The sequence below is a fragment of the Sorghum bicolor genome, chromosome 4 (assembly GCF_000003195.3).
Source record: "Sorghum bicolor cultivar BTx623 chromosome 4, Sorghum_bicolor_NCBIv3, whole genome shotgun sequence".
NCBI classification, from domain to species: Eukaryota; Viridiplantae; Streptophyta; class Magnoliopsida; order Poales; family Poaceae; genus Sorghum; species Sorghum bicolor.
The window spans coordinates 67,621,875-67,648,781 of NC_012873.2; the positions used below are offsets into that span (position 1 = coordinate 67,621,875).

At 41.8% G+C, this 26,907-nt stretch overlaps 1 protein-coding gene, 2 long non-coding RNA genes and 1 pseudogene across 3 annotated transcripts; 2 read left to right on the top strand and 2 right to left on the bottom strand.

Moving 5' to 3' along the window:
- Window positions 1-3,652, top strand: LOC8056452. Its single transcript, XM_021459625.1, has 5 exons — window positions 1-94; window positions 2,150-2,301; window positions 2,402-2,618; window positions 3,379-3,522; window positions 3,633-3,652. The coding sequence occupies exons 1-5, from the start codon at window positions 1-3 to the stop codon at window positions 3,650-3,652; spliced, it is 627 nt and encodes a 208-aa protein (XP_021315300.1).
- On the bottom strand, window positions 6,089-9,358 carry LOC8056453 (annotated as a pseudogene).
- On the top strand, window positions 17,673-19,701 carry LOC110435028. Its single transcript, XR_002452682.1, has 2 exons — window positions 17,673-18,720; window positions 19,038-19,701. It is a non-coding gene; the product is annotated as an uncharacterized LOC110435028 (long non-coding RNA).
- LOC110434536 lies at window positions 22,149-25,322 on the bottom strand. Its single transcript, XR_002452044.1, has 2 exons — window positions 24,051-25,322; window positions 22,149-23,950 (listed from the first exon to the last, which is right to left on the bottom strand). It is a non-coding gene; the product is annotated as an uncharacterized LOC110434536 (long non-coding RNA).

The window sequence follows — 26,907 nt, forward strand, 5'->3', positions numbered from 1 at the left end:
ATGGTGAAGGCATGGCCGACGGCCGCCGTGGAATCTGGCGGTGCAGGGGGGGTGTCCACGGAGGCGCCGCGCAGAAGCGAGCGGCTGCTGCAAGGCAAGAAGCGATCCCGCTCTCCACCCTCGCCCGCTCCGGTTCCCGTTCCCGCGCGCCAGCGGCAAGCCACGAAGCGATCCCGCGCGCCTTCTCGGGGGTAATATCCGATTCCCCTTCCTCGTCTGCTCCCGAAGCGGCTAGTCTTGCAAGATCGGTTGAGATTGGGCCGTGTGCTCCCATCGAACCGGCTAGGGTTTACTTTCCCCGCCCCCATTACTTTTGCAAATCCATGGCAGAAACATGGAAAGAATTGTTTCTTTTAGATACACCGTATAAACTCTGGGAGCCCTCACAATCCCGCTAGCTTCTGAACACGATATGAATTATGGGTACATTAGAGCATCTCCAGCAGTTGAAGAAAACTTCAACCCAAAAACTAGTTATCGGAAGAGATACAAAAACACGTTTTGGGGTTTTAAAGGTCTTCTCTCCAGCAGAACGAAAAAATCCAATCCCCAATGAGAAAAACAGTGGATTGGGGGACGAGAGGTCTCTCCTTTATTTGAGGGGTGGGAGTCTATAATTTGAGGGACTGAGAAAATTTTCTCATTGGGTTTGGGTTTGGGTTTGGGGAACTGCTGGAGTTACAGGATCTCCAAAATAACAATTTTTTCTCATTGGAGGTTAGGAAAGGGGGAGTGCTGGAGATGCTTTAAGGCTTGTTCGCATAGAGAGGATTGCTCAACATGATAGTCTAGAATCTAGATTGATTTGTCAAGTGATGTTTGAACTGGGATGCTGTAGGGTTATTGTGATAACTACCATTCTAAAGCATTGTGAAGTTTGATTGATTTTGTAAGATTGTTTGTTGAGTTACTGCCCTTCTAGGGATATGATTATGCTTTCATTGAATTTTGTTTTCGGTACTTATAATGATCGCCCTGCTAGGATTACAGTCGTTGCTACTACAATAGTACTATCACATTGATATGTGAAGAAGATAGATGTTAATATTCTCTGTGACCCCATGTACTTGCCATTATACTATCTTTAACCTGAACCAACTATATAATCACTTGGTAAATGAACAAATATTATATTATCAGCTATGATTTTTCGGAAAGGGTAACATTTGGACCTGATACCAAAAGTCTGTACCTCTTATACAATACGTTTTTATTTTATTTTTTAGTTTTACAGCCAACCTCTGCGAGCTAATTCATGTATGTGTATGGATATATGCATTTTGAGTTTTTGACATAGCAGTATATGCACCATAAGTAGAACTAGACATGACCTAATAATAAAACTAATTACATCGGATGCCGGATACTAATTAGTAGAACTAGACATGAGCTAATTATAAAACTAATTACAAAAGCCGTGATTAATTTGCGAGATGAATCTATTAAACCTAATTAATCCATCATTAACACATGTTTATAGCACCACATTGTCAAACATGCACTAATTAGGCTTAATAGATTCATCTCTCAAATTAGTCGCAATCTGTGCAATTAGTTTTGTAACTAGTCTATGTTTAATACTTTAAATTAGTGTCCAAACATCCGATGTGATAGGGACTAAACTTTAGCCGTGGGAACCAAACACCCCTGTTCTAGCCTACAACAATCAAATCAAGAATTTGCGTCCGTCATTTCAAATATTGATTAGGAATTTGGTTCTTCTGTTTCAAGTAAATGATTATATGCTTCCATAGAAATTCTTGCTATATAATTATGGGTATACTCTTCAAGTTAATTTGAACCCAATTCCTGTACCAAAACAGGCCCTAGGTGCTTAAATAACTTGGGGTGTTTCTACAAATACAAAAGGAGACATGTCAACGCTGTGAAGTTTGTGATAACTGTGTCATACCATAGTTTGTTTCTTTTTATCATGACACTATAGTTTGTTTGACCTGACTCCCAGAAGGGTATTTGATAATGCCCTGTTGAAGTCATCAACGGGAAAAAAACATGAGCTAAGTTTGTAAAAAGTGTCACCTGCAAATCCAAGTAGGACGATGCCTGAAAATTCTAGCATCAGCTACCTCAGGCTATCTATTGAAATAAACTGCATACCTTAGAACTGAATTTAGGAAACATGATGAAGAAATAGTGGGAGGTAGTGCAGACGATGCTGAAGCAGAGTTTAGTTGTGCCGCCCTGTTTAATTTGACAGCAGAAGAAAGGCTTCCATACTTTAAGCGGTTGTACAAGAAGAGAGCTAATATGGCCTTAGCTTGGTACAACAAAAACAACCCAGTAAGCTTTTTGTACTAATGCAGACGCCCCTCCCCCCAAAACAGAATACATCTTTATGCATTCTCCAATTTTGATGCAAATTTTTATCCTGTGCCAACAGGAGGGTCTCTATGAATTTACGAGCGTGGTCCTGAATGATATTTATAATTTCATGGATGGAGGACTTTGCTATATGCACATGAATTTCAAGGCTAGGAATGTGACAACAAGGTCAGAGGAGCTCTTTTTCGCTGAATTGGCTTTAAACAAGGATGTTTTTGATACCAATAGTGGATATTCAGCCACTGCCTGCAGCATTGTTGATGGCAACTGTGTTGGTATGCTCCTCTCTTTTAGCCTTTTTGTGTACACTCACATTGCTGTTCTTGATCAGAACTCCAAAAAGGTGCACTGTTTTTTTAGTAGTTTTCTTTCTGCATGTATATCTAAACAAAGTGAAGTTGTTTTCCCATATATTTTATTGATAATTTAGGTATAGTTATGATGTGTTCACATTGACTCAGTGTCTGGCTTACAAAGTTGGTTGGCCTTATATTCTATCCTTTCCCCTTGGGTTTAACCCATTTCCAGTGGTGCGGGGCGGGTGGACTAGTTGAATTTTTGGTGGGGTTGGGTTAGCAGAATTGCCTCATTAGTTGTGGATTGGGGTAGGTTTGACCCATTAGCATGCTAGACGCTTCACATGGTGAAGTAACTGTTCGAGGAAATGCATAATCTTATAAATGTGCTTGGGCATTCAAGGAAACTTTCAGGTGTTGTGTGAAAAGTGTCTACATCTCTCATATGAATGTTACTAGTTGGTTTTCCATTTTCTTAGAAAATGTACTTGGTAATGGTCAAATATGTGTTTTTTGGAGATTATGTTGATGTTCCTGGTGATAAGAAAAGAAATTGGCAGTGCATAATTAGGTTTACATGGAACAGTGGAAAGTGGCAGGAATATAAAAAGTTGCTAACATTGAGAAAAAGTGTATTGGGTGTATGTCCATTCTTGCAGTGTCACTGATATACCAGTAAAGTGGTGTTCTATTAGTTACACATGAGATCTATGAGAAGCTTATAAAGTTTGTTTTGTAGGTGGTAAGAAAGATCTGCTGGGTGTTGATGGTTTGCCAGTGGAGCGTTATGATGAAAAAAATTGCTATGCATGTGCTGAGAAAATAAAGCACCCCACAGGAGTGACCTACAGTGGAGGTCATTACGTTGAGGACTATTTCGCAGGTTGCAGGACCAGTGAAATAATTTAGTTCAGTAGATTGTGCTGGAGGTAGTGGTGTTTATAGTTGTATTGGTAGTTTTAGTTGATTTGATTGTTGTAATGTGTGCGGCAGATAAAATGGACCGGAGGTAGTAATTGATAATAGGTGCATATCTCTGTTTGTTTGAGGTTCATATTTTCAGTTTGGGCCAGTTCTCTTGTATTTGTTTTGAGATGTGTCAAGTATGTTGAAAATTGTGGTGACTATACTAGTGAACTTGTCTGAGATTGGTTGTACTTTGACCATATGATTTGCCTTTTGTTGAAATGTAAAAGTCAGATGCCCTTTTCAGATGTACTATTGTGAGTTGACTGGTTCTTATGTGTCAGGATATTTTTATTTTTATTGTCACTATTAAGATGGTTATCTCAATGCCGACTTCATAGAGGAGATACCTCAGGGCCTGCTTTTTCAGATGGCGGATCAGATCCTTTCACTTACTAAGCTTTTTAAATTTGGCAGCTTACTAGACTTCCAAAGGCACCGCTGTTTGGTTCATTGTTGAAGTAAAAAAACGCATGATATTTCCTGAAGTCATGCTAGGTCTATGCCTTTAAAAGTAAACCTCTGATTATTGTGCCATCTAAATCTTTTCTAAATTACATAACTATATAACCTACTGATGCCATTGTCCCCAACTCTAATTTCTATATGCAGATGGCATCAAGAACCATTAGTTTTCTGCACATTATGCTCTTTTGGTAATGTTCACTCTTCACAATCAGACAATCAGTAAGTGTCTATTTTCGTTTTTTATGGCCCTATCATCTATGCAGAAGCATCTATGTTCACTGAGCTTATTAAATGTTTTTGCTAGCTACTCCGTATTGTCTTCTGGTTGACCAAATATTTTCTAGAAGAATATGTATCTGATTTGAAGCTAATTGTTGACTTGTCAACCTTATATTATTATAGTTCACATTTCCAGGTGTAACATCGGATCCAGTTTATGCTACCATCATCACCAGCACAATTATTGTTGTGTTTTTTTCACCACTCTGGTTGGTATCTTAGTTAAAGCACTCAGCAATATTTGAATTCATGTAGTTCCTAGTTACTAAACATCATGTCTCAAAGCCTTTATCTGACTTTAGAAAGCTAAAACTTTCCCATGGTTTTAGGTGTTTGGCTTCCTGACCAACCCCTCATTAGTACTCAATCAATCCCAAATTGTAAGTCGTTTGACTTTTTTAATATCGAGTTTGACCACTCGTCTTATTCAAAGTTTTATACAAAATATCATTTTTTTGTTGTGTATTGGTTTATTAATAAAAGTTCTTCAAGAATGACTTAAATTTGACTATATTTGCACAAATTTTTTGAATAAGACGAGCGGTCAAACTTGGGGTAAAAAAAGTCAAACGACTTACAATTTGGTATGGAGGGAGTACCATGCTCCCACGTCAGTCTAGGGCGCTGACCAGAGACCATAGCACAGGCAGCAACTCCCCAAAGGTTGACTTCGCCCTGTTGTTTCTCTCATCTAGCGAAGGCGCGTCTGGCAACAATGTTGTCTTGGAGCAACCAAGAGAAGCTTTTATCCATGTGCTGGAGAGGCCTGTCCACACTGTTCACATCTACTAGAGGAAATCAGATGACAGGTTCATGAGGCCAATCTTTGGTGGACCGCAGCACATGCAGATTTCATAAGCCAAGAGCTCGCTGCCCTTTAGACTCAAAATCTAAACTGTCTGGCTTTGGGTTCAGGAGGTTGTAACATAGAACTACTACTCTGTTTGGCAGTTTTTTTTTAGGATTCTGTACGGTTTCTTTGTCCCCTGCTAAGGTTTAGGAGGCTGTAGCAAAGAACAACTACTCTTTATTGGCAGTTTTTTCAGTATTATGTATTGTTTCTTTGTTCCTTGCTATTGGATGTTGTGTTTGGAAAACCTGTTATTGGTGTCTAATTTCTTAATGTTTAATTTGACAGATTTCTCTATGCATAATCTGTCAAATTTCTTTTACGTGAGCTGTCATCTTTTGATTGGCCAAAAATCTGACAGATTTTGACAAAAAAAATCTGTCAGCAGATAGGTAGATAGACCCTTATATTATTTATAGCATTGACAATTGATTTACAGTATCATCAGTTACATAATAATGCTCTGTTCTGGAGGGCTTTTTTTTGGACCGTGGAACAAGTAATCAAAGAAATAGCGTCAAAATGGACTGCGTTAGAATCGTGACAAACATGATTATACCCACTTATCAGATACGCTTATCAGATACGAGAAAAACAAAATCTAAGTGTCTGAAACAAATACTCCGTCGGTTTTGTTTTATAATATTAGTCTCGATAAAAAAATAGCTACAGAAAAAGGGAAATGATCCATATAAAAATCATATAACTTGATCCACTTATGAAAATAAAAATCATATAACTATATCAACTTATAAAAATGCTCTCTTATGGTTATAATTAAGGACGAGTCAAAAGATATACTTTTTTGTGTTTTGAAAAGGGGGGGGGGGGGGGGGGGCGGCGCATGACAAAGGAAAGGCATGAAAATATGACCTTAAAGAACTTATTTCCTTTAAAATACCTACTTATACTAGTGATTAAAGTAGGAATATATACAAAAGTTGTAGACCATAGGGGGGGCCTTGGCCCCAGCTAGCCCCCCTGGCTACGCCACTGCTCCTGGGATTGTGTTGCGGTGTTTCTACGAGCAGGCTTTGCCATTCCTTTGTACTTCTATTTTCCTTAATGAAATGTCACACAGCTCTAGTGTGTTGTTTGCAAAAAAAAAAGCGATAACATGTCTTTTTGTGCACAACGACTAGACCTGAGCAAAAAGGCCTAGCCCAATCGCCCAGTGGGCTAAACATGGCACAACACTAATTTACAGGAGCCATCTGGGTACAGCCACTCTACCCTTACTAACGAGCTGCAATGTCAGTCATAAGCATATGTTGATCATGCAATCATCTATTTTTTTTATAAAAAAATGAGGTGCATATAACAGAGCATATAACTTATGATGCATTACGCATAAACATTAATTTGAATGAGAAAGAATTACCATGAAAACTCCCTGTCAATGTTTTGCAAGATGACAACGTCCACTCGTCACGGTCTCCGTCACATACAGCATCTGAGTGAAACTCAGCAAACACTAGTACCTTTTTAGAGCCAGTGTCAGCATAGAAATTCATATGGGCATATTTCTTCATCCTGATATTGTTTTCCTTTTCCTCCTCAAAGATTTGCAGAAAAAGACGCTCAGAAAACTTGTAGATGTTATCCTGTCAAAATGTTGAGGAACCAATCAACATTAAGATTCAACAATCAATTTTCAGATCACAGAGATAGAGTGCAATTACCTCTGGCTTCTTCTTTCTATTAAGATATGCAAGTGCAATTCTAGACAGCTGGTGAAATTCCATGTCAGCAAGTGCAAGACCGTACGCTCCGCAGAAAGAATCAGCAATACTATCAAAATCAAAGGTGGACCTTGACTCTTGTGTTGGAGATGGACCTATTAGAACAAAGATTAAGATGTCAATGGGAAAATTCATTCTTAAAATCTCATGTATCTTGAATTCCCGTTGCCACATATAAGCCGAGTGACAAAGTTTTGAAAATAGGTAACTATTAGAGATATATACATAGATATGTATAGGCTGACTTGTATTGTATGCGGTGGCGCATAGGTGCGGAGGCAGCCTGGACAGGCAGGGACGGCGCGCCGGGCTAGGGCGGCGGCGCCGAGAAGGAGGGAGGGGCAGCGGAAGGAAAGAGGGAACCCTAATCTGGCCTAGTCGGTGATACCATGTAGGAAGGAAACAATAGGGGCAAAGCACCGCACACCCAATGAGGGGGTGCCCTTTCATATATATAGCCGGATAGGCTTGGAGTACAAGTACATAACGCACAATACAAGTCAGTCTATACATATCTATGTATATATCTCTAATAGTAACCCTACTTGATCTATTACCTCACCTAGTGTCAATTATGCGGTACTCAGTTATTTAACATGTTTTCTTATTTATTGGATTTATAATTTTTTTATATAGGAGCAAAGTAAATATCAAATGCAACTTTCCAAACAAACATTTTTGAAGAAATAATATCAATGGTAAATCAAGTAGCTAAAGATAATTTAAAGGAAGTACATCTTGTGATTCATATCCTATATTAAAAGCAATATGCTTCATGTTTCAAAACTAAATACTCCATCACAAAATTTAGGTCATTTTAGGTTTTGTCCTAAGTCAAACTTCTATAACTTTGATCAAGTTATATATAGAAAAATGTACCAACATACATAACTACAACTTTGTGACAACCCCTGTCATGAGCAATCAGACCCACAAGTTAGTGATATTACATCAAATTTGACAAGTGGGCCTAGCTGGTCATGTACACGACACTGACATGTGGCACAGCTGGTCATACAAGGAGAATAACACAAAGTGTTATGATATGGCAACCCAAAATAGTGGTTGGTTTGTGATTACTATAGCTCAAAACATAGTCTTGTCACTAGTTCCAATTCCTTGTAAGAAAATAATCATTCTAGCCGCATCACATGTAGTTGATAATAACTTCATTCATAATACTACGGGACGTACAAAAGTAGTTGATAATAACTTCATTCATAATACTACGGGACATACAAACGTTAGAGCCAATAAGAAATGCAAATATGCAATTGAGTAATTATTGACAAGGAATGAGGCTAAATGTCAACTGAATACGAACCTGATGTTCTTAGGGATGATGGGAGCTCCCAAGCAAGAAAGTGTTGGCCATCATCTCTCCCACTATTTTCACTCTCTGTCACCTTTGCCGTCTGCAGGTCCACGGCAAAAAGTTTCTGTTGGAGGAAAAAGTAGACCACGTGTGCGTTATTGGGGTGGACAAACGCAAGCACAGGCCTCTCCATGGGAAGCCCAGTGATCTGATAACTCTGATGATCCCAGATGTCCTGAATGCGGACGTCAAAATCCAGTGTCCATTTGCCAGCCTCGTAATCAGCCAACGTCCATAATTTGATCCTCGTCTCAGAGTCAGAGATGCGACGATTCATCACCACCAGTCGCAGCTTCTCACAGCTAAGGCTCACACAGCGAAGTTTGCTCAGACCCTCACGATGGGCAGCAAGCACAATCCTCCGGTAGCAGCTTGGGAGCGGCACGAAGTGAAGCTCTGGATTGTCAGCAAAAGGGTCGCAAGCAACAAGGCCCTGCAACAGGTCTACCCACCAGAGTCTTCCTCTGTAAGAGAGAGCATAGGTGCTACACCACTGGCGGCGCTTGATCGACGGAGGGGAGCGCAGATTCTCGTGTGTCGTCCACATGGAAGTCTCCATCGAGAAGCAGCGCAGGGTGGCAGCATTGTCACAAATGGAGAGCTCAGCGACCATGATGTTATTGTCGTTGTCGCTGATGACGAGGCCAGCGACGCCAGTGTCGTCATCTACAGGAGGCCTCTCGGGCACGGGGACGTGGCTGGAGGCCTTGAAGACTGTGTCGCAGAGGTGGTATGACACGCTGGCGGGCTCGGTGGCGGCAAGCGGATCTGTGCCGCAGGAGCTGGAGAGGAGAAGGATGCCGGAGGGGTCCGCGGCGAGGACGCCGCTGCCGCGGGCGCCGAGCGAAGGGGGCACGAGGAGCTCGGGGGGGCGCGGCGAGCTCGAGGGCGATGTCGGCGCCCTCGGGCAGGTCCATGGAGGTTCGCGGCGAGCGGCGCAATACAACCCACTGCGGCGCTGCGGACGGCGGAGCCATCGGGGTTCCTTCAAGGGGGGCGAGGACGCTAGGGTTGGGTTGAGGACGATTTCGGCTGCTGCGAGGGGAATTTCCCTGGGGGCTCCGTTTGGTGTTCCGAGAAGCAAAGGGATCAAGGGAACGTACCACCGACTTTTCTATTATCTAGGAATGACACCTCTATTATTTATTACATATATACTCAATTCGTCTTAAACTAAAAAACATTTGATTTTTATTGATATTATTTTAAAAATATATATATAATATAATTTTTTTTATCATGACTTGGTTTATTAATAAAAGTTCTTCAAAAATACTTAAATTTGATTATATTTGCACAAATTTTTTGAATCAAACAAATAGTTAAACTTAAGATTAAAAAAACAAATGTCATATAATTTGGGATAGAGGGAGTAATTATTATGCTTTCTCCGTCAAAAAGAGGAATTAAAAAGTGTTCCTTTATCTTTGTTGTATTTATCTTAAACTCAACTAAATGAGAGTATTAATATATATATATATATATAATATGAAAATATATTTCAACATATATTTTATAAAAATTTGACTTATAAAAAGAAGAAAAAAGAATAAAAAAGAAAACACTAATGTCTGGTAGTATTATATGCATATACATATTTGATTGAAGGTGATGCCAATGTGAATCAATTTTTTACTAGTACCGTACCGTGGCATGCATAAATCTAATTGAATGGTTGGCATCCGTCTCCAGTGCGGAGGAAGAGGCAAAGGGAAAAGAAAGAAAGAAACAGTAGAAAAATATAGAGTAAATAATTAAAGGATTGTTTGGTTGATTATGTTAAAGTTTAACGGATACTGTAATATTTTTGTTTTATTTGATAATTATTGTCCAATCATGAATTAACTTTTATTTTGACGGTTTTTTCAAACGAGGTCATTTGAAAAGCTTAAAAAAAATCAAGTTCAAATTATTTCTACAGTCGGATTTCTTAAGAAATCCGCCTGTAGAAATACATGATTTCTACATGCGGTTTTGTTAGAAAAACCGTCTGTAAAAATTGATTTTCACAGGCGGTTTTGTAGTCGGGTAAGCCTCATTTTTTCCACAGACGTTTTTTAATTAAACCGCCTGTAAATATTATGTTCTACCGCTCGCTTTGAACACTTTTGTACTAGTGTTGCTCCATTCAAGTTGATGTCTGCAGAAAGAATTGAATAAAAGGTATTGTTAGTCTTTGAATGGATGCCTGAACGAACAGTCAAGTCGAAACTTAAAAGCTCAAGATAACGAAATGATGCTGTTCAACCATCCTGGAAGCAGCATAAATCACAACGTGTATATATGCATACAAGTAACTGTAAGGCTACCTACTGGTAACAGCCCCAATACTTCAAAGGTGATGAGCCAACAGGACATGATTTTTTTTTCTAAAGTGCTCTTTGCTTCTTACCACAACATCACCCATACAATATTAATTCATTCTTGTGGGGAGATATGATTTCTCAATCATATTCTGTGACTTCCATCTGTACTCGAGTAGAGCAGAACATTTGCTAGCGCTAGTTAGTGAGCACAGAGCTGAGCAGCACAACTCAGGCCTTGTTTAGTTCCGAAAAGATTTCGGATTTCGGTACTGTAGCACTTTCGTTTGTTTGTGACAAATATTATCCAATTATAGACTAATTAGGATCAAAAGATTCGTCTCGCGATTTCCAGCTAAACTGTGTAATTAGTTTTTGCTTTCGTCTATATTTAATGCTTCATGCATGTGCCGCAAGATTCGATGTGACGGGGAATCTTGAAAACTTTTTGCTTTTTAGGGTGAACTAAACAAGGCCTCAGATCATAGTATATACAGGGTAAGCAAGGACTAGGTACGGCTATGGAAGTGATCCATGCCACAAAACCACAGGTCTCATCTGATTTGACATCTATCTATATCTATACCTATCTATAAAGAGCCAAAATTTCAGTCTGCCTTTTTTTTTTCTGCCCGCTCCTCTCCCATCCGCTTCCCCGTGTTGTCTGTCCGCCACACCCGAAATCGAATAGATCACGACTCGGGAAGGGTCGCCCGTGCTCAGAACCGATCGGTACCTACGCGACCCCGGCGAGAATCAATCTCACTTCTAGAACGGGCGTTGACGCCGTAGCAGCAGCATGAAATAGGCAGTGAATCGAGCGCCTCCAATCCACTACGGAGCCGCCGGCCGCGGTCCCATCTGACGGTGGCTGGATTCCCGCGCGCGATGATGGACCTGCCAGCCGCGGTCCCACATCCAACAGCGGCTGGATTCCCACGCGCGCCGATTGTAGAATTTTCTGGAGGGAGGGCAGGGCGGAGGCGGCTGCTGCTACCGGAGCAAGGCAAGGCGAAGGGGAGGCGGCAGGCGAGAACGAGACGAAACGAATGGGAAAGAAAGGGAGCGGAGACGGAGACAAAGCGATGTGTGGCCTTTTCTTCCTGGAGATCGGAAGTCTGCCTCCCCACCTGCTCACAACCATCCGATCCCTCCACCTACACGCTGCACGAATCTCAAAGTGCCATGCAGCGCTTGTCCACACGCTGGCCGCCAGGTAGTCCTCTATCGCTACCTTTGGTCACATCATATATATATATATATATATATATATATATATATATATATATATATATATTATAATAAATCTGCTTCCTTATTGCCGTTCTCCATTCGTTTATTCATTTTTGTTTATTTATTCTGAACTGTTGTCCACAAGTTAGTTACCTAGATTAGAAAATGGTCTAACTAATCAATACGTGAACTAAAATCTCTTAAGTTGTTTGTTGTCTAATTTAGTCTAAATAAATGTAATCCTGTAATCCTCAACCAGGACTGCCATCTGAAAATTAAGAATGATCTCTAACTATAATCATCAATGGACGGATCAATTGTTCACACGTAAACAACTAACTATTTACCTTCTTTAATTAAGTATTATAGCTACTGATTTTTTATAGATTCTCACACATGGATAGTATGAAAACTAAAGTTAAGTTATGATAACACATGTATCGCAATTATATTCTGATTCGATATATGTTAATAGGATATTAATATTTTATTACCATCACTAACTTATATTATTGTGTGTGTGCGCACGGGCTTATATTATTATGTGTGTGCGCACGGGCGTGTGTACCGTCCGTTATCGTTTTCATAAATATATGAGAGTTTTTGTCTTTTGAGGCGCGGATGGGAGAGAAGTATAAGGCACGCAAGAACAAAGACAACGCGGGGAAGCGGATGGGAGAGGAGCAGGCAGAAAAAAAAAAGACAGATTGAAATTTTAGCTCTTTATAGATATGTATAGATATGAGAGTTTTTGTCTTCCGTTGCAACGCACGGGCATATTTTGCTAGTAATCCTAAATCAAGATTTATAAAGAATAGATATATGTATTACAGGAATACCAACAGGCACCGCCTGACATTAAATTATAGATTAAGTCCACTTTTGGCTCCTCAACTCTTGCCATGGTCTAATTTTAACCCCCAACTCTGAAACCGTCTAGATTAGGCCCCTCAATTTACAAAACCATCCATGTTTAAACTCTGAGACGGTTGTAGGCTGTTTTAGGGTGACGTGGACATGGTTTTGACTGCCACCGTGGCATTGACCGCCATGCAGGCAGGACGCTGGAGTGGCGAAAGCAACCGGCCTGCTCCCGACTCCGTCCTCGCTTTCACCCTCACTCTGTTTTTTTGCAACCCTAGCACTCCATCCGCTGCCGCCGCTGCTCGACGCCAGTCGCTCGACCCCGCCTGCTGCGCGTAGCTCCGTCCGCCGCCGCCCGACGCCGGTCGCCCGACTCCGCCTACTGCGCGCGGCTCCGTCCGCCGCCGCCGTCGCCCGACGCCGGTCGCGCGACCCCGCATGCTGCGTGCGGCTCCGCCCGACCCCTCATGCTCCGCACGTCTCCGCCCGCTCCGCGCGGCTCCGCCCGGCACGGTCCCGTCCGCCCCTCCGCCACCTGACGCCGGTCTGGCCTACGGCCGCCCGTCGCAGTCTGACCCGCGGCCGCCCGTCGCAGTCCGCCCCGCTGCCAAGTGATGGTATGATTCCTTCTCCAATTTTCCCCCTAATTTGATAGATGAACTCAGGTTTTATGCCTGAGATTCTGTGTTATGTTGTAGCAATGGACTCTTTGGATTTTCTTGCTATTTGATTTCATTTTGGCCGTGAATTTTTCAATGATGGGAAGAAGATGCAGTTTCTTGGTGGAACAGAGAGGGCCTCGTTCATTGACCGTGACAAGATATCCTTGCCTGAAGTAATGGGACATCTTAACGACCACTTCAATCCAACAGATACAGTTCTTTTGCATTGGTTGATCCCTGGGAAAGATTTACGCACTGGGCTCAGAACCTTAGTAGATGACAAGGTTTGTCAGGAGATGTCTTCGTGTATTACCCATCCAGGAGCTGCTGATGTTTTTGTTGAGGTTATTGTGGTGGAAGCTACTAAGTATTTGAATTGGGTTATGGACACGGAGGATTCAAACATGTTGGTTAAGGCAAAGAAGGCAGTACTGTAAGAAGAAGTTTCAGTTCAACCTTTAGCTCCTATGGAGGGTGATGAGAGTAGTGAAGAGGATGACAAGGATTATTTGGCTGGTGATAATGAGAGTAGCGAAGATGATGAAGAGGCAATGCAAATTAGAGCTGACTTGAAGGAATTGAAGAAGAAATTGGAAGCTAGTTGCCTGGTGGTGGTTGATGAAGAAAGGCATGAAGTCAATGTGGAGAACTTTATGGCAACCAATTCATTTGCTTCTAATCTGAATGATGATGCTAGTTGCATTGATGTGGACACTGATGAAGATGATGATTCCTATGATGAAACATCTGATGGAGAGTTGGTTAGGAAGAAGAGGGAATTCCCTAAGTATGATGGCAATGCAGCGGTCCCTACTTTTAGTGTAGGCATGCCTTTTTCTGACAAATCAACATTCAGGGAGGCTGTCATCAAGTATGGGCTTGTAGCAAGGAAGGTGATTAAGTTTGTGAAGAATGAGGCTACTAAGTGTAGAGCAGTATGCACATGGCCAAACTATCCATGGGTGTTGCATCTATCCAAGACATCAAGGTCACAAGTTGGACAATTGCAACATGCATAGATGTGCACACATGCCCAGCAAGGAGGGACAACTCTCTGGTGACATCAAGGAGAATAGCAGACAGGTATGAGAAATTCATTAAGGCTAACCCACAGTGGTCAATTCAGAGCATGAAAGAGACAGTTCAGGAAGAAATGTTTGCAGATGTGAGTAACTCAAAGATTAAGAGAGCCAAGTCAATTGTGATGCAGAGGATGTATGGTGCAACCAAGGGGGAGTACGCCATGGTGTTTGATTATCAGTTGGAATTGCTTAGAAGCAATCATGGAAGTACTATTGTTGTCAAGCTTGATACTGAAGAGCCAGAGCCAACCTTCATGAGGTTTTATGTGTGATTTGATGCTTGTAAGAAGGGCTTTCTTGCTGGATGCAGGAAGGTCGTTGGACTGGATGGTTGTTTCTTCAAGGGACTGACCAATGGAGAACTACTCTGTGCACTTGGTAGAGATGCCAACAACCAAATGTACCCAATAGCCTGGGCAGTTGTAGAGAAAGAGACTAAGGATTCATGGGATTTTTTCTTGGCTTTGCTAAGCAATGATCTAAAGTTTGGGGATGGAGATGGTTGGGTGTTCATATCTGATCAGCAAAAGGGCCTCATCAATGCTGTCAACAAGTGGGCACCAAAGGTGGAGCATAGGATGTGTGTTAGGCATATATATGCTAACTGGAGGAAAAAGTTCACCAACAAGAAGTATAAAAAATGTTTTGGAGGTGTGCAAAGTCATCTTCCATGAATCTATTCAACTACAATTTGAATAAATTGAAGACAGAGACACCATTAGGGGCTGCTGCAATATTGAAAACTGATCCTGAGCAATGGAGTAGAGCTTGGTTTAAAATTGGTTCATTCTGTGATTCGGTGGATAATAACATGTGTGAGTGCTTCAATCATTGGATTCTGAAATCAAGGTTCCTTCCAATCATAAGTATGCTAGAAGGGATAAGACGCCAAGTGATGGTCAGAATCCATGAAAACAGGACCAAGGCAGAAAAGTGGACAAGTTCAATATGTCCAAACACAAATAAGAAGTTGATGACATACATCCAAGCAAGTGGTTTTTGCCATGCCATTAGTAATGGCAACAATTGCTATGAAGTCACTTACTGGGACCATAGGTTCACTGTCAACTTGAATGATAAAACTTGCTCATGTAGGTTCTGGCAGTTGTTAGGTCTGCCCTGTCCTCATGCTATTTCGTGCATGTATTATGCAGGGAGGTGTGTTGAAGATTTTGTAGCCAACTGCTATTCTGTACAAGAATACAACAAAACATACACACATTGCCTTCAACCAGTTGAAGGTAAGGCTTTTTGGCCAGTATCTAACAGAGAGAAGCCGTTGCCACCAAAGTTTGTTAGGATGCCTGGAAGACCTAAGAAGGAGAGGAAGAGGCAGGATGGAGAGAAAAAGAAGCCAACTCGGGGTAGGCTGTCTAGAAAAGGGACTGTTATTAGGTGCAGGGTGTGCAAAGGAGTAGGACACTGTTGACGGTCATTAATGCTCACATTTAACCGTCAACTCATCATGGAAAAGGACCTATATGCAACCAACATCCAAAATTAGAGTTTCATCTGACAGAATTCCACGAGTTTTGGTGTCTGTCTATTTCTGCAGGGGGTTATCAGGAAATATGGAGGAAAGGTCCACATGGGTTTACATAGAGATATTAACGTACACCACAATTATCCAACATCTAGAAGACTCCAGAAGCCACGGGAACGAGCGGGAGACCGAGCGGGCCCGGGGGCTGGGCGCCCGCCCTCCCCCCTTGGGCGCCCGCCCAGGTGTCTCGGCCAATCAGGCCCCGCCTCGCGGATCATGCTCCACCGACCTAAGAGATTAAGGAAAACCGTGCGATTAAGGTCGGTTTGATCCGACGGCCCACATTCATTTGGAGGGGCTATATAAGCAGGCCCCCTAGCCCCTGGAGGAGATACTTCTTCTACAGAATCAAAGCTAGGGTTTCAATTATTCATCCAAGTAGAGAGGATCCCTCTAGTTCATCTAGTTCTAGTTGTAATCTAGAAAATAGGGAGAGAGAAGAGGAGAGCGGAGGAGGAACCGGATCTGTCGGATCTTCCTCAACATTGTACTTTTGCAGCAACTGGTTCGTTCTTCATCGTTCTCCAAGTTCTTCAATTCATAATTCCTGGGTTCTTTAATTACTTTTATTTACATTCAAGTTATTTATTGGATTCCCGCTTGCATCAAGTGCTCTAGTCTTTGCAACGCTAGAGTAGTAATTAATAGATTAGACGTGGTGTTTAGTCTTGCAATTACCTGGAATTGCACCCAATCCTGCGGATTGTTGTGGTAACCCTAGGGTAGTGACAGCCCTAACGGTCGACGTATTCCACCTCGTTCGGATCAGTGTTTGTAGGACCGTAGTCAGAGCTTCCTAGCCCCCTTCTCATCCCTTTCTATGGTTAGTGTTCTGATGTCCCGAAATAAATAATCTTTTAAGTAATTCTTGATTCTTAGATCAACTAGAGAACTCTTAGGAAACTTCCTCTCTTCCCACCAAAAATAATTATATAGTTATCCTTGGGCGATCTTGAATCTTAATTAGTACACTCACGTTCCCTGTGGAAAATCGATACTCTGGAATACTCCTAGGTGAAAGCTACATCGGTATCCGTGCGCTTGCGGATTTTTCTGTTTACGTTTAAAATACCCAACAGACACAATAGGACTAGCTGCAGCAGGAGGACAGGTTGTGAAGCCCAAAATGGAGGTGGTTCTCAGCCAAATAGGGCAAGTGGTTCTGATTCCCAGTCAACTAGAGGTAGTGGTGCACCAAGTGCTGCTCGAGGTCATTCACAGGCACCAAGTGCCGCTGCCTCTCATTCAAAGAGACCAAGTGTTGTTGCTTCCAGTACTGGAACTACCAAAAAGCACTTCTCGTAGTTAACTAATGGTTCCAATGTAAGTACCCGATCAACATTCATCTATCATTTGTGTTTGCACCATGAACAAGTGTACTAACTCTATCTTTCAGGTTGGGCAAATCAGTATGTCCTCATCTGCTAGAGTGAGGACAACATTGAAGGATGGGGCTCAAGCTAAGTTCACGCTCGAAGCCACTACACCTGGACAGCAAGGCCAAATCACTTGTGAGGCTCGAAATAATCTCCAATCACGAGCTCAACACCTCCGCTGCTCCAAGCCATCTAGGACGTCGGCAAACACCCAAGAGCAACAAGAAATCTGCAACAAATTCAAAGATCAAGTGCCACTAGATGCAATTTAACTAAGCAATGCACTTGAATCTCACTAGGATTAGCAATCAAGCAAGGAGATGAGTGGAGGGAGTGTTCTCTAGCTCAAATTATGCCTCAAGTATTGAAAAGTGCAAAGGTTAACCCCCCAAGGCCGGCCAGCCACTACTTATAAACCCCTCAAAAAAATAGAGCCATTGACTCTTTTACTAGACAGAACTCGAGTGCCCCACACGCGCAGCAGGTGAGCCACCGGACGCTCGAACCCTGCATCCGGTGCTTAGATGACAGCCACGTGTCCACTGATTGAATCTTATGTGTCAATCGTGAGTGGGCAACAGGCACCAAAGGAAAAAATAGCCAGAAACACAAAAAAATTCAGCAAAAAATAGGCACGGAAGCATGAGAGAAAAAATAGCCAGAAACACACACAAAAGCAGCCAGAAATAGGCACATTGCTTCTTGCGGCTGAGCGCATATGGTCTACAAGCCTAATTTTTGAAAATTTAGCCCTTTTTTTTAAGAAAGTTCATATTTAGACTCCTGCTCGACAAAATTCTATCTTTGGACCCAAGGAGTTGACGTCGTAAAACACGGCGTCGAGGTTATACGTCTCGACGCCGTGATCCACAGCGTCGAGCTCCGTGGCCGAACCCAGCGTGTCGATTGTGTGGCTGCTCACCACGGATTACAACGTCGAGCTCGACGCCGCAGATCACGGTGTCGAGGTAAGAAAACAAAATCCTTTCCCCCGCGGCCCTGTTCAGTGACAGCGCCGCCTCTTTCCTTCACTGCTCCTCCCCATGGCCGCCGTAACCGCCGCCTGAGCCACCGCCGGAGCCCACCGGAGCCCGCTAGAGCTGCGCAGGAGCCCGCCATAGCCACCTCCCTCGCCATCCTCAACACCACCCGTGCCGCGCTGTGGTCATTGGCGCCACCATCCGCGCCGGCCGCGCCCTGCTCACCCGCGCCTCCGTCTGGTAGGCCGCTGGTCCCCGCTCGTGGACTAGCGGCTCCCCGTTCCCTACACAAGCCGACAATGGTGGACTAGGTGGCGCCTCCGTAGTTGTGTGCCCTTGGCCAACAGTAACTGCACAGGTATGGTTTTTTTTCATTTTGTAGTTGTAATTGTTTAGATAATATAGTTAGTTTTGTAAGTTTTATAATTTTTGAGATAATCCATGTAGCAATTTTTTTAATTAGTATTACTTTTGGTAATACTTGTATGAAAATAGTATATCCATTATGTAATTTAGAATAGTTTATGTAATATTTGTAAAATTTAGTTAGATAAATCTAGTTAGTAATTTTAGTCATATAGTAAGATACATACTTACTTAGCTAGATAGATAGTTAGGTGTTTTACTTATATTAGTTATATCCCTAGTAACTTGGGTGTTGTGCATATCAATTAGATGGACAACGTAGTAACTCTATATCATGGAGGAAGTGTGGAGGAAGATCAGTTTGGCAATGTTTGTTTTGTTGGAATGCAAAGGGTGTCTTTGATGTTTGATGAGCGGCCATTGTTTTCTGAATTGATGGGTAGTGCTCGTGATGAGCTTAAATGTAATTCAAATGAAGATGAAATATTAGTTGAGAGGGTACTTCACCATGGCCAGTCAGGGACAATTTTTAGACGGTTGGTACCAATTGTATCAGAGGTTCAATGGGAAAAATATGTTAAAACTGTCATGAAGAATGAGTTTTAATGTTTGGATTTGGTTGTGCGCAAGTTGTCCAAGGAGCCAGCCCCTCTAGTGTATTCTCCTCCTAATTGCCAACCACCCGGACAGTCCGGCACCCTCTGCTCCCCCGTTACCCAGTCACGAGGTGGGTGTGGAAGATGTGGTTGTCGTTCCTAATGCTCAGTCCGACCCCAATGAGGTTGGGATATGTGTCAGTGGTGTTGGTGCTGGCAGCCTAGAGACTCCTATGACCCAGAAAATTCCATGTAAGTGGTGTAGTTACACTTTTCATTTCGTTATCATTCCTTCGTTCGATTCCGTTGTCTCAATTGTATCCATATATATAGTTTTGTTATAGGTGACCATCCAAGTAATAATGGTTGTCCTCCTATGCCTCTATCAATTAATGTTGACGCAACTTTTATAGCATCTAACAGTTTGGATTTTAATATTGAGGATGATGATGAGGAGCCCTATGGCATAACTAGATTTGTTGATTCCTTAATCTCAGTGTCAATTCACTGCTTAAAATCACACAATGGTGGAGGGGTCTGCAACAAAAATATTAGTTATTAAAAAATTAAATCATGCTTCATAGGACACAAAATACTAAGTGCACAATAGAAAAGTTATCTCACAATAAAGTTACTGCGGCGTTGTTGCGGTGTAGGCTCCCAGGTAAAATTGGAACACATTCAATACCTCTGCCGATAGGTTTCCTCGTCTTCAGAAATGTCTACCTTGCAAGGATCACCATAAAAGCACATAGGCAATGGACAGCACTAGGAAGAGGCTTTGGGGTGTACGGACTTCTGGTCGTCCGACCATAGCTACAGTTCAAACATTTCCATTCTAATAAATCAATGTAATTAATGTTTGAACCTAAAACTAGAGTTTACCAATTGATAAACAATAATGAATGAAAATTATCAAAACATATGGAAAGGTTATCTTGGTTTGCTACCTTTTTCACGACGTGACATCCTACGATTGCATAATATAAGTATTAATAATCCCTTAAAAAATCTAGTAATGGTATATCTAAGTCTACAAAACACACGTAATATAGGTCAAATCAATGTGTCAAAAACTAAAATGTGAAAGAGTATACCTGCCTCTTCAAGATCTATGGATCAACTTTTGATGGTCGAAATAGTGAATCCAAGTTTGTTTGTCGGGTTTTTGAGAGGAACAGCCGAGAGAGAAGAAGAGAGTGAAATGTGGCCACGGTTAGGGAAGGGTGCCTAGTGGTTTGTAAATCAAGGCTCAACGTCATGATCTACGACGTCAACCTATTTGCCACGTGAAGAGCCACGCAGTGCTGTGCCAGGGAGCTCGACGCCGTGATCCACGGCGTCAAGACGTGAAACCTCGACGCCTTCTCCACGGTAGGCCTGGGCAAATTACCCGATACCCATTACCCGTACCCGAATTACCCGGATCCGAACAATTACCCGAACCCGAGGTACCCGATCTAAATTCGGATAGCGATTTTGATTACCCAAAATTAGTTTGGGTAATTCGGGTAATATCCCCCGGTACCCGAATTACCCGAATATTTGTCTATATCTTTGTATTTATCATATGTTGATAGTTAAATATTAGAACTTATCAATTTATTAGAACATAATTCTCTTTGTTTGAACAAGTGATAGTAACATATTATTCTCTACAAAATGCTATTAAAATTCTATACAAATTGCTGCTGAAATTATATATAAATTGCTATTGAAATTTTGTATAGTGTGTTGTTTTTTGAAAATTCGGGTAAATCGGGAATACCCGAACCCGAATTAGCGGGTACCCGAAATTGCGGGTAGTGTTTTTTCGGAACTAATATCGGGTAACAATTTTCATTACCCGAATTTAGAATTACCCGACCCGAAAAAATCGCTTAACCCGAATGCCCAGGCTTACTCCACGGCGTCAACCCTCTAGATCCAAAGATGAAATTTTATTGTCGAGGGTCTAAATGTGAATTTTCTTAAAAAAGGCTAAATTGTAAAAAATTGAGGTCTACAAGCAGGGATCGCCTCGGGTACAGAATAATATTCAATATTCAATACCCAACCAACTAGCGATGTAGTTGTTTATTGTAGTGGTAATTGTTGTTTACCTCTGTACAATAGGCTTAGTGCTTGAGTTAGCCTTTACTTGTTGTTCTAGTTGTCTTGCTTGTTGTTACCTTTACTACTAGAGGTGTGTAGGACTTGCTTTGCTTTGACTTGTTTGATAGTTAGACACAGTGTTTATTAGGACCATCTTATTGTCTAATTTATCTAAGTGTTGTGCTTTCATGAAAATTTTAATCTAACTATTTACCCTCCTCTAATCTTTAATTTAACTATTTACCATCCTCTAGTCGTCTAGAAATTCTTCTATAGGTGGCCGAAAAGTTGGGCTCATGAACCCCCCCCCCACACCCACCCACACACACAGCTAGAGATTCTTTCATATGTGGTCGAAAAGTTTATAACGCCGCAATGGAGGTCGAGGGGCAGTGGCACGTCGTACCAGCGGTACGGTTATGGCAAGCTGATAACAAGCTTGGCTTAACGTTTTTTTTTTTGCTTTTTTAAAGTTTATTTCTAGAAGTTGGCTGGATGTGCAGATAAACCATTAACACATGTTAGCACCTCGCCACCGGCTGAACAGGAGTAAATGTTAGTTGCACGCTTTGTTTGGATCCTCATCTGCTAATTTTGCATGCAACTCCTTTCAAGTCGAATTAATTTCTCCTTGACCCTAAAATGACTCCCATAAATGGATGGAGAGAGTAGCTGCTAACTATTATTAACAGCTACTCTCTCCATGTATATATGCTTGGGGCAGTGGGCAGATGATAAGTAAATGTGCATAAATAACATTTACATATATGTGGGCGAGAGCTAGACGTCATGTAACCTGAAGAACAATAAAGTTTTCATCAGAGAGACAACTCCATCAGCGGCCAGCTTCAGTACGTACGTACCTGGTCACCAGCTTCAGTTCCATATGTGATATGATGAATGAAAGAAGTAGCTACCAATATAATGCAAGTATATGGCTTGCCGGCCAATGAGACCATGTTGTTACAGGTTTGCAGGCATGCAGCATGTACCTACTCATGTTTGCACAAACAATGGCAGACAGGTTTTTAGACAGTACTGGCCGGCACTGAATCGATTCAGTTCTCCATTTGTCGCGCGCGGTGAAAACAAGCTCCACAGTTTATATCTATGCAGCACTAGACTACCTAATAGCACTGCGGGCTTCTTCTCTGAAGCACCCATGAAGCATGCATAATGTATGTTTGGAACTAGCTAGCTGCAAACTGAATTCATGTAAATGCCCTGACAGTATGTACAACTTAAAGGCCATAGCTGTAGCTCTCTTAACTTGAAGACTGCAGATACTACTGTTCCCTGAAATGCTACATGCAGGGTTGATTAATTCATGCTGAGTTCCATTGCAGTTCTTTATTTCATCATCACACTTCGTAGTTATCAAAAAATAAAAAAGCATCATAGTCTGTTCGCATGCAGTTCCTAGTTTAAAGCGTCATAGTGTGTGTGTGTGTGTGTGTGTGTGTGTGTGTGTGTGTGTGTGTGTGTGTGTGTGTGTGAAGTGTGTGCTGTAATGCTGTATTTTAGAACTGTGGTCTAGCTTCTTTCGCCCAAGAAAAAAACAGTGGGCTTAGCTAGGAGATGCTGAAACTTTGTAACAATAATAATGGACGGCCATACATCATATCTTGTGGATGTAGAGGCAGAATAAGTTCGTTCATTCCATCATCTAAAAGAAAACAAAGTTCAACATAAACCACACTTAGAATCCACCCACTCGAAACACCCAAATAATATAAGGCCTTCACATTGTATTATTTGTTTGCCTATATATATAATAAGGCATGCATAAGGTAGTGGCCTAGTGGGTGGACCATCACACACTGTGGGTCTCTGTGGCAATCTAATTTGCAGGCTTTATAGATATGCATATGGATCATAGTTCATAGATGTAATGTGAACTGAAACTAGCAAATAGAAGATCTACACCACTAAAGCAAGAGAACAAGCACACTACAGACTCACAGTAGGCCTGCAGTTTTGCAGCCTGAAGAAAGGCAGCAAGAGTAAAGTTCCCTGAAATTTTTTTACCTTTCAACTTGGGACGACAGCAGTACGTTGGATTGTACCATCACCACAGGCTCTGCTGCCCCAGCCAGCATGCAGCTCACCAGCTCTGGTGTCGTGTGCAATGTCATATTGTCATTATATATTTTGGTCCCCTTCCTTGGGCACAATAATAGCAATGTACTACGTAGGTACCCGGCGGCCCCGGCCTGCTGCCTCCATCGATCTGCATCTATCTATCTATCTTCGATCCATTCATCTAGCACTGGTGGTTCTGGTTCCTTCCTTCATCATGAACTACCACTGCTCATGTTTGCAATGATATGAGATGGATGCTGCTGCTCTGTATCATCATGTTCTTATATGCTCTTCTTCATTCATGTTCACATATGCTCTTCATTCCCTTCTTGCTCTTTTGCTGCTGGTACACCTGCTAGTATATCCATCATATTATTCCTTTCACATATATATCATGGGCCATAGGCTGCTATCTGCTGCATGCAGATGCAGGTAGCCTGCAGGCCAGCCCTTGCATTGAGATTTCAGTATTTCATAGCAATGAAAACACAAGTTAGCAAAGATAAAATGATGGTAAAAAAAAGGAGAAGTATATAGTATTCAGTTGTACCAGCTAACTGATTCATTCGTCTCTCACTCTTGCATTGGGGGCCGGGTGATGAGTGAGTGTCTGCTGATGCAGCATCATCAAGATTCTCATCTCATCACATATGCATATATAGCAACTGCGAGCCATCACATGAGCATCACTGAAGATGCATGAGTTGGACCATGTGAATCTTGATGGTGCTGCACCTGCAAGCACCCACTGTTTGCTTGCTTGCTTGCTTTCCTGCTTGTTGCTTCATTCATATACAATACAATCCATATATGGCAGCTAGCTTCTGCATGCGGCTTCGATCTCCAATGAGATCCGGCAAGACGAAGCTAAGGTGATCCATATATTTTGCATCTAATAATAGCTACTATCTGAACCCCGTGTATATGCATCAGCAAGAGAAAAGAGAGGAGGGTAATTTGCATCTAATAATAGCTACTATCTGAACCCCGTGTATGCATCAGCAAGAGGAAAGAGAGGAGGGTACCGAGACGACGACTACGAATACAGGAAGAGGAGCTGAACTGATGCATGTAATTTTATATATAACTCGTTGTTCTTAACTATACCGGCCGGTTCTTTCAAAAAAAAAATATAAATGAATGAAGAAGAGGACTAGAGCACCATGCATGCATCAAATTAAACAGCTAGGTGCAAGCATGGATATATATGCATGATATAGATGAGGTTGAGAGAGATGTGCATATACTACTACCTCTATATATATCAAAAACAAGGGAGGGGAATGGAGAGAAATAGATATGCTGGGAAGAAAATCAATCGAAGAAACAAGAACCTACACACCATCTATCTATCTATCTATCTATCTATCTGCCTTTCGACCTCAGTATCGCCGCCGCCACCGCCGCCGCCGCCGAATTGAACAAGAACAAGGGGATGTCGAGAGGATTGTTGTTGATCTATCTAGCTACCTCACCTGTATCGATCTAGAGAAGATTGTGATGGACACCGTACCTCAGCTCAAGAGGGGAGTGAGCTGACTTGAGCTGAGGGCGCTAGCTAGCTCTAGCTAATTGGCTACATATATGGATCGATCTGGGCAAGCAAGATAGCTATAGCTAAGTATATATAAGGCCGGCCGGCCGGGGAATGAATAATAAGCAGCAGCAGCAGCTCAAGCAAATAAAACCTAGCAGGTAGCTAGTAGCTAGGATGATCTTTTGATGATGATAGGAACGAAGCTCTCCATGGAATGAACTGAGAAGATGAGTGAGGTGAAATAAAGGACCGGACGGACTAGTGGAGAAGAGAGAGAGAGAGAGAGAGAGAGAGAGAGAGAGAGAGAGAGTAATGATAAAGTTTAAGTGAGGATGGAGCTAGCTATAAGCAGTTGCTGATGGGAATTATATTGCCATCTCTGACTCTCTCTCTCTCTCTCTCTCTCTCTAAGCAATTAACAAGGAAAACTAAACAAAGAAAAGGAAAAAAAGTTGCTGGTAGAGGCGAGACCAGTGTAAGCTAGCGTCAGATTGCTGACATGTGTGTGGCCCCGTGCATGCTTTCGTGTGGGACTGGCGGTGGCCGGCGCACTAGGTTGTTTTCCACAGGGTGCACCGGGCCACCCCCTGCCCCACATGCATCTATCACAGTGTTAACCTTAATGATGCTCTTGAACAACTTTAATTTCCTCAAAACAATAACAGCATATATTTTTGAAGCGAATATTTTTTTTTCTTTTGAAACGAAGCACCAGCACCAATATCATATTGCCATCTCTACGTTGGGGCAGATCCATAAACTAGCAGGTAGCGTCCATTCTTTATGTACTCTCTCCGGCCAGGAACACAAGACGTCCTAGGTCCTAGAAATTATAGGACATTATATAGTATAATCCAAATGACGTATACACCCTTCTCTTGTTTATCATATTTATTTGAGTTAGTAATAGAAATTAATAGTAGGTATATATGTGAGTGTTCTCTTTTTAAACTGAGTTAGTTAGTTCAGCTAAAATCATCCTTTATATTTTACGATAAATTTTGAACACTTATATTTCAAGAGGAGTATATATTTTGATAGCCAATGCCACAAGGGCACGTCAACTGTGCACACTAGCTACTTCTCATGATTCTCATGTTAGTGGTCTATATATAATTTGTATCCTGGCCGCACAATAATAATAGAAAATGATCCTTTTCTGCTCCTATTTCACGTTTGATACCTGTGTGGGTCGGAGTTTTTGGGTTATGATGTATGCTACAATGGCAAACCATATAATTAGTAGAGCATGCCGCATGCCCATTAATTTTAACATAACCCCATTGTTTCAAATGCATCGATAGCATGTAGTTGAGTGATTATATATGTTTTTGTTGCAACCAAAATGTATACATAGTTCCATTAGTACAATTACAAAGAAAAGGAACACAGGTCTAGGGAGAGCATCTCCAAGTGTATCCATTTTTCCTTCCAAAAACATGTAGTTTTGCAACTTCTAAAAAGATATTGGGTAAAGAAAAAAGAGGGTCATCTCCAAAACTATTTCTAAATTATCGTAACCACTTTCAAATTCTCTTTAGTACATTTGCACCAGGAATCCTTTCCTACTTCATATTCTTTCCCATACCCTTTCACCTTTAGAAGAGCGACGCGTGCGACAAAGGCTACACACATTTTTATGTACGATGCCGGACTATTTGCCAATTGCCCATAGATGGGAAAGGGATATGAGATACTCTTGGAGACGAGTTTATTTTCTAAAAAAACATGGATAGAAAAGGGACATGGGCTACTCTTAAAGATGCTCTTAGGCAAGATTCTTTTAGACTCCATATATTGCAGAGTAAAAAAGTGAGACAAGGTTTTCTTCAGCGGTAAAGTGTGGTTCTAAATTTTCTATCCACACTTG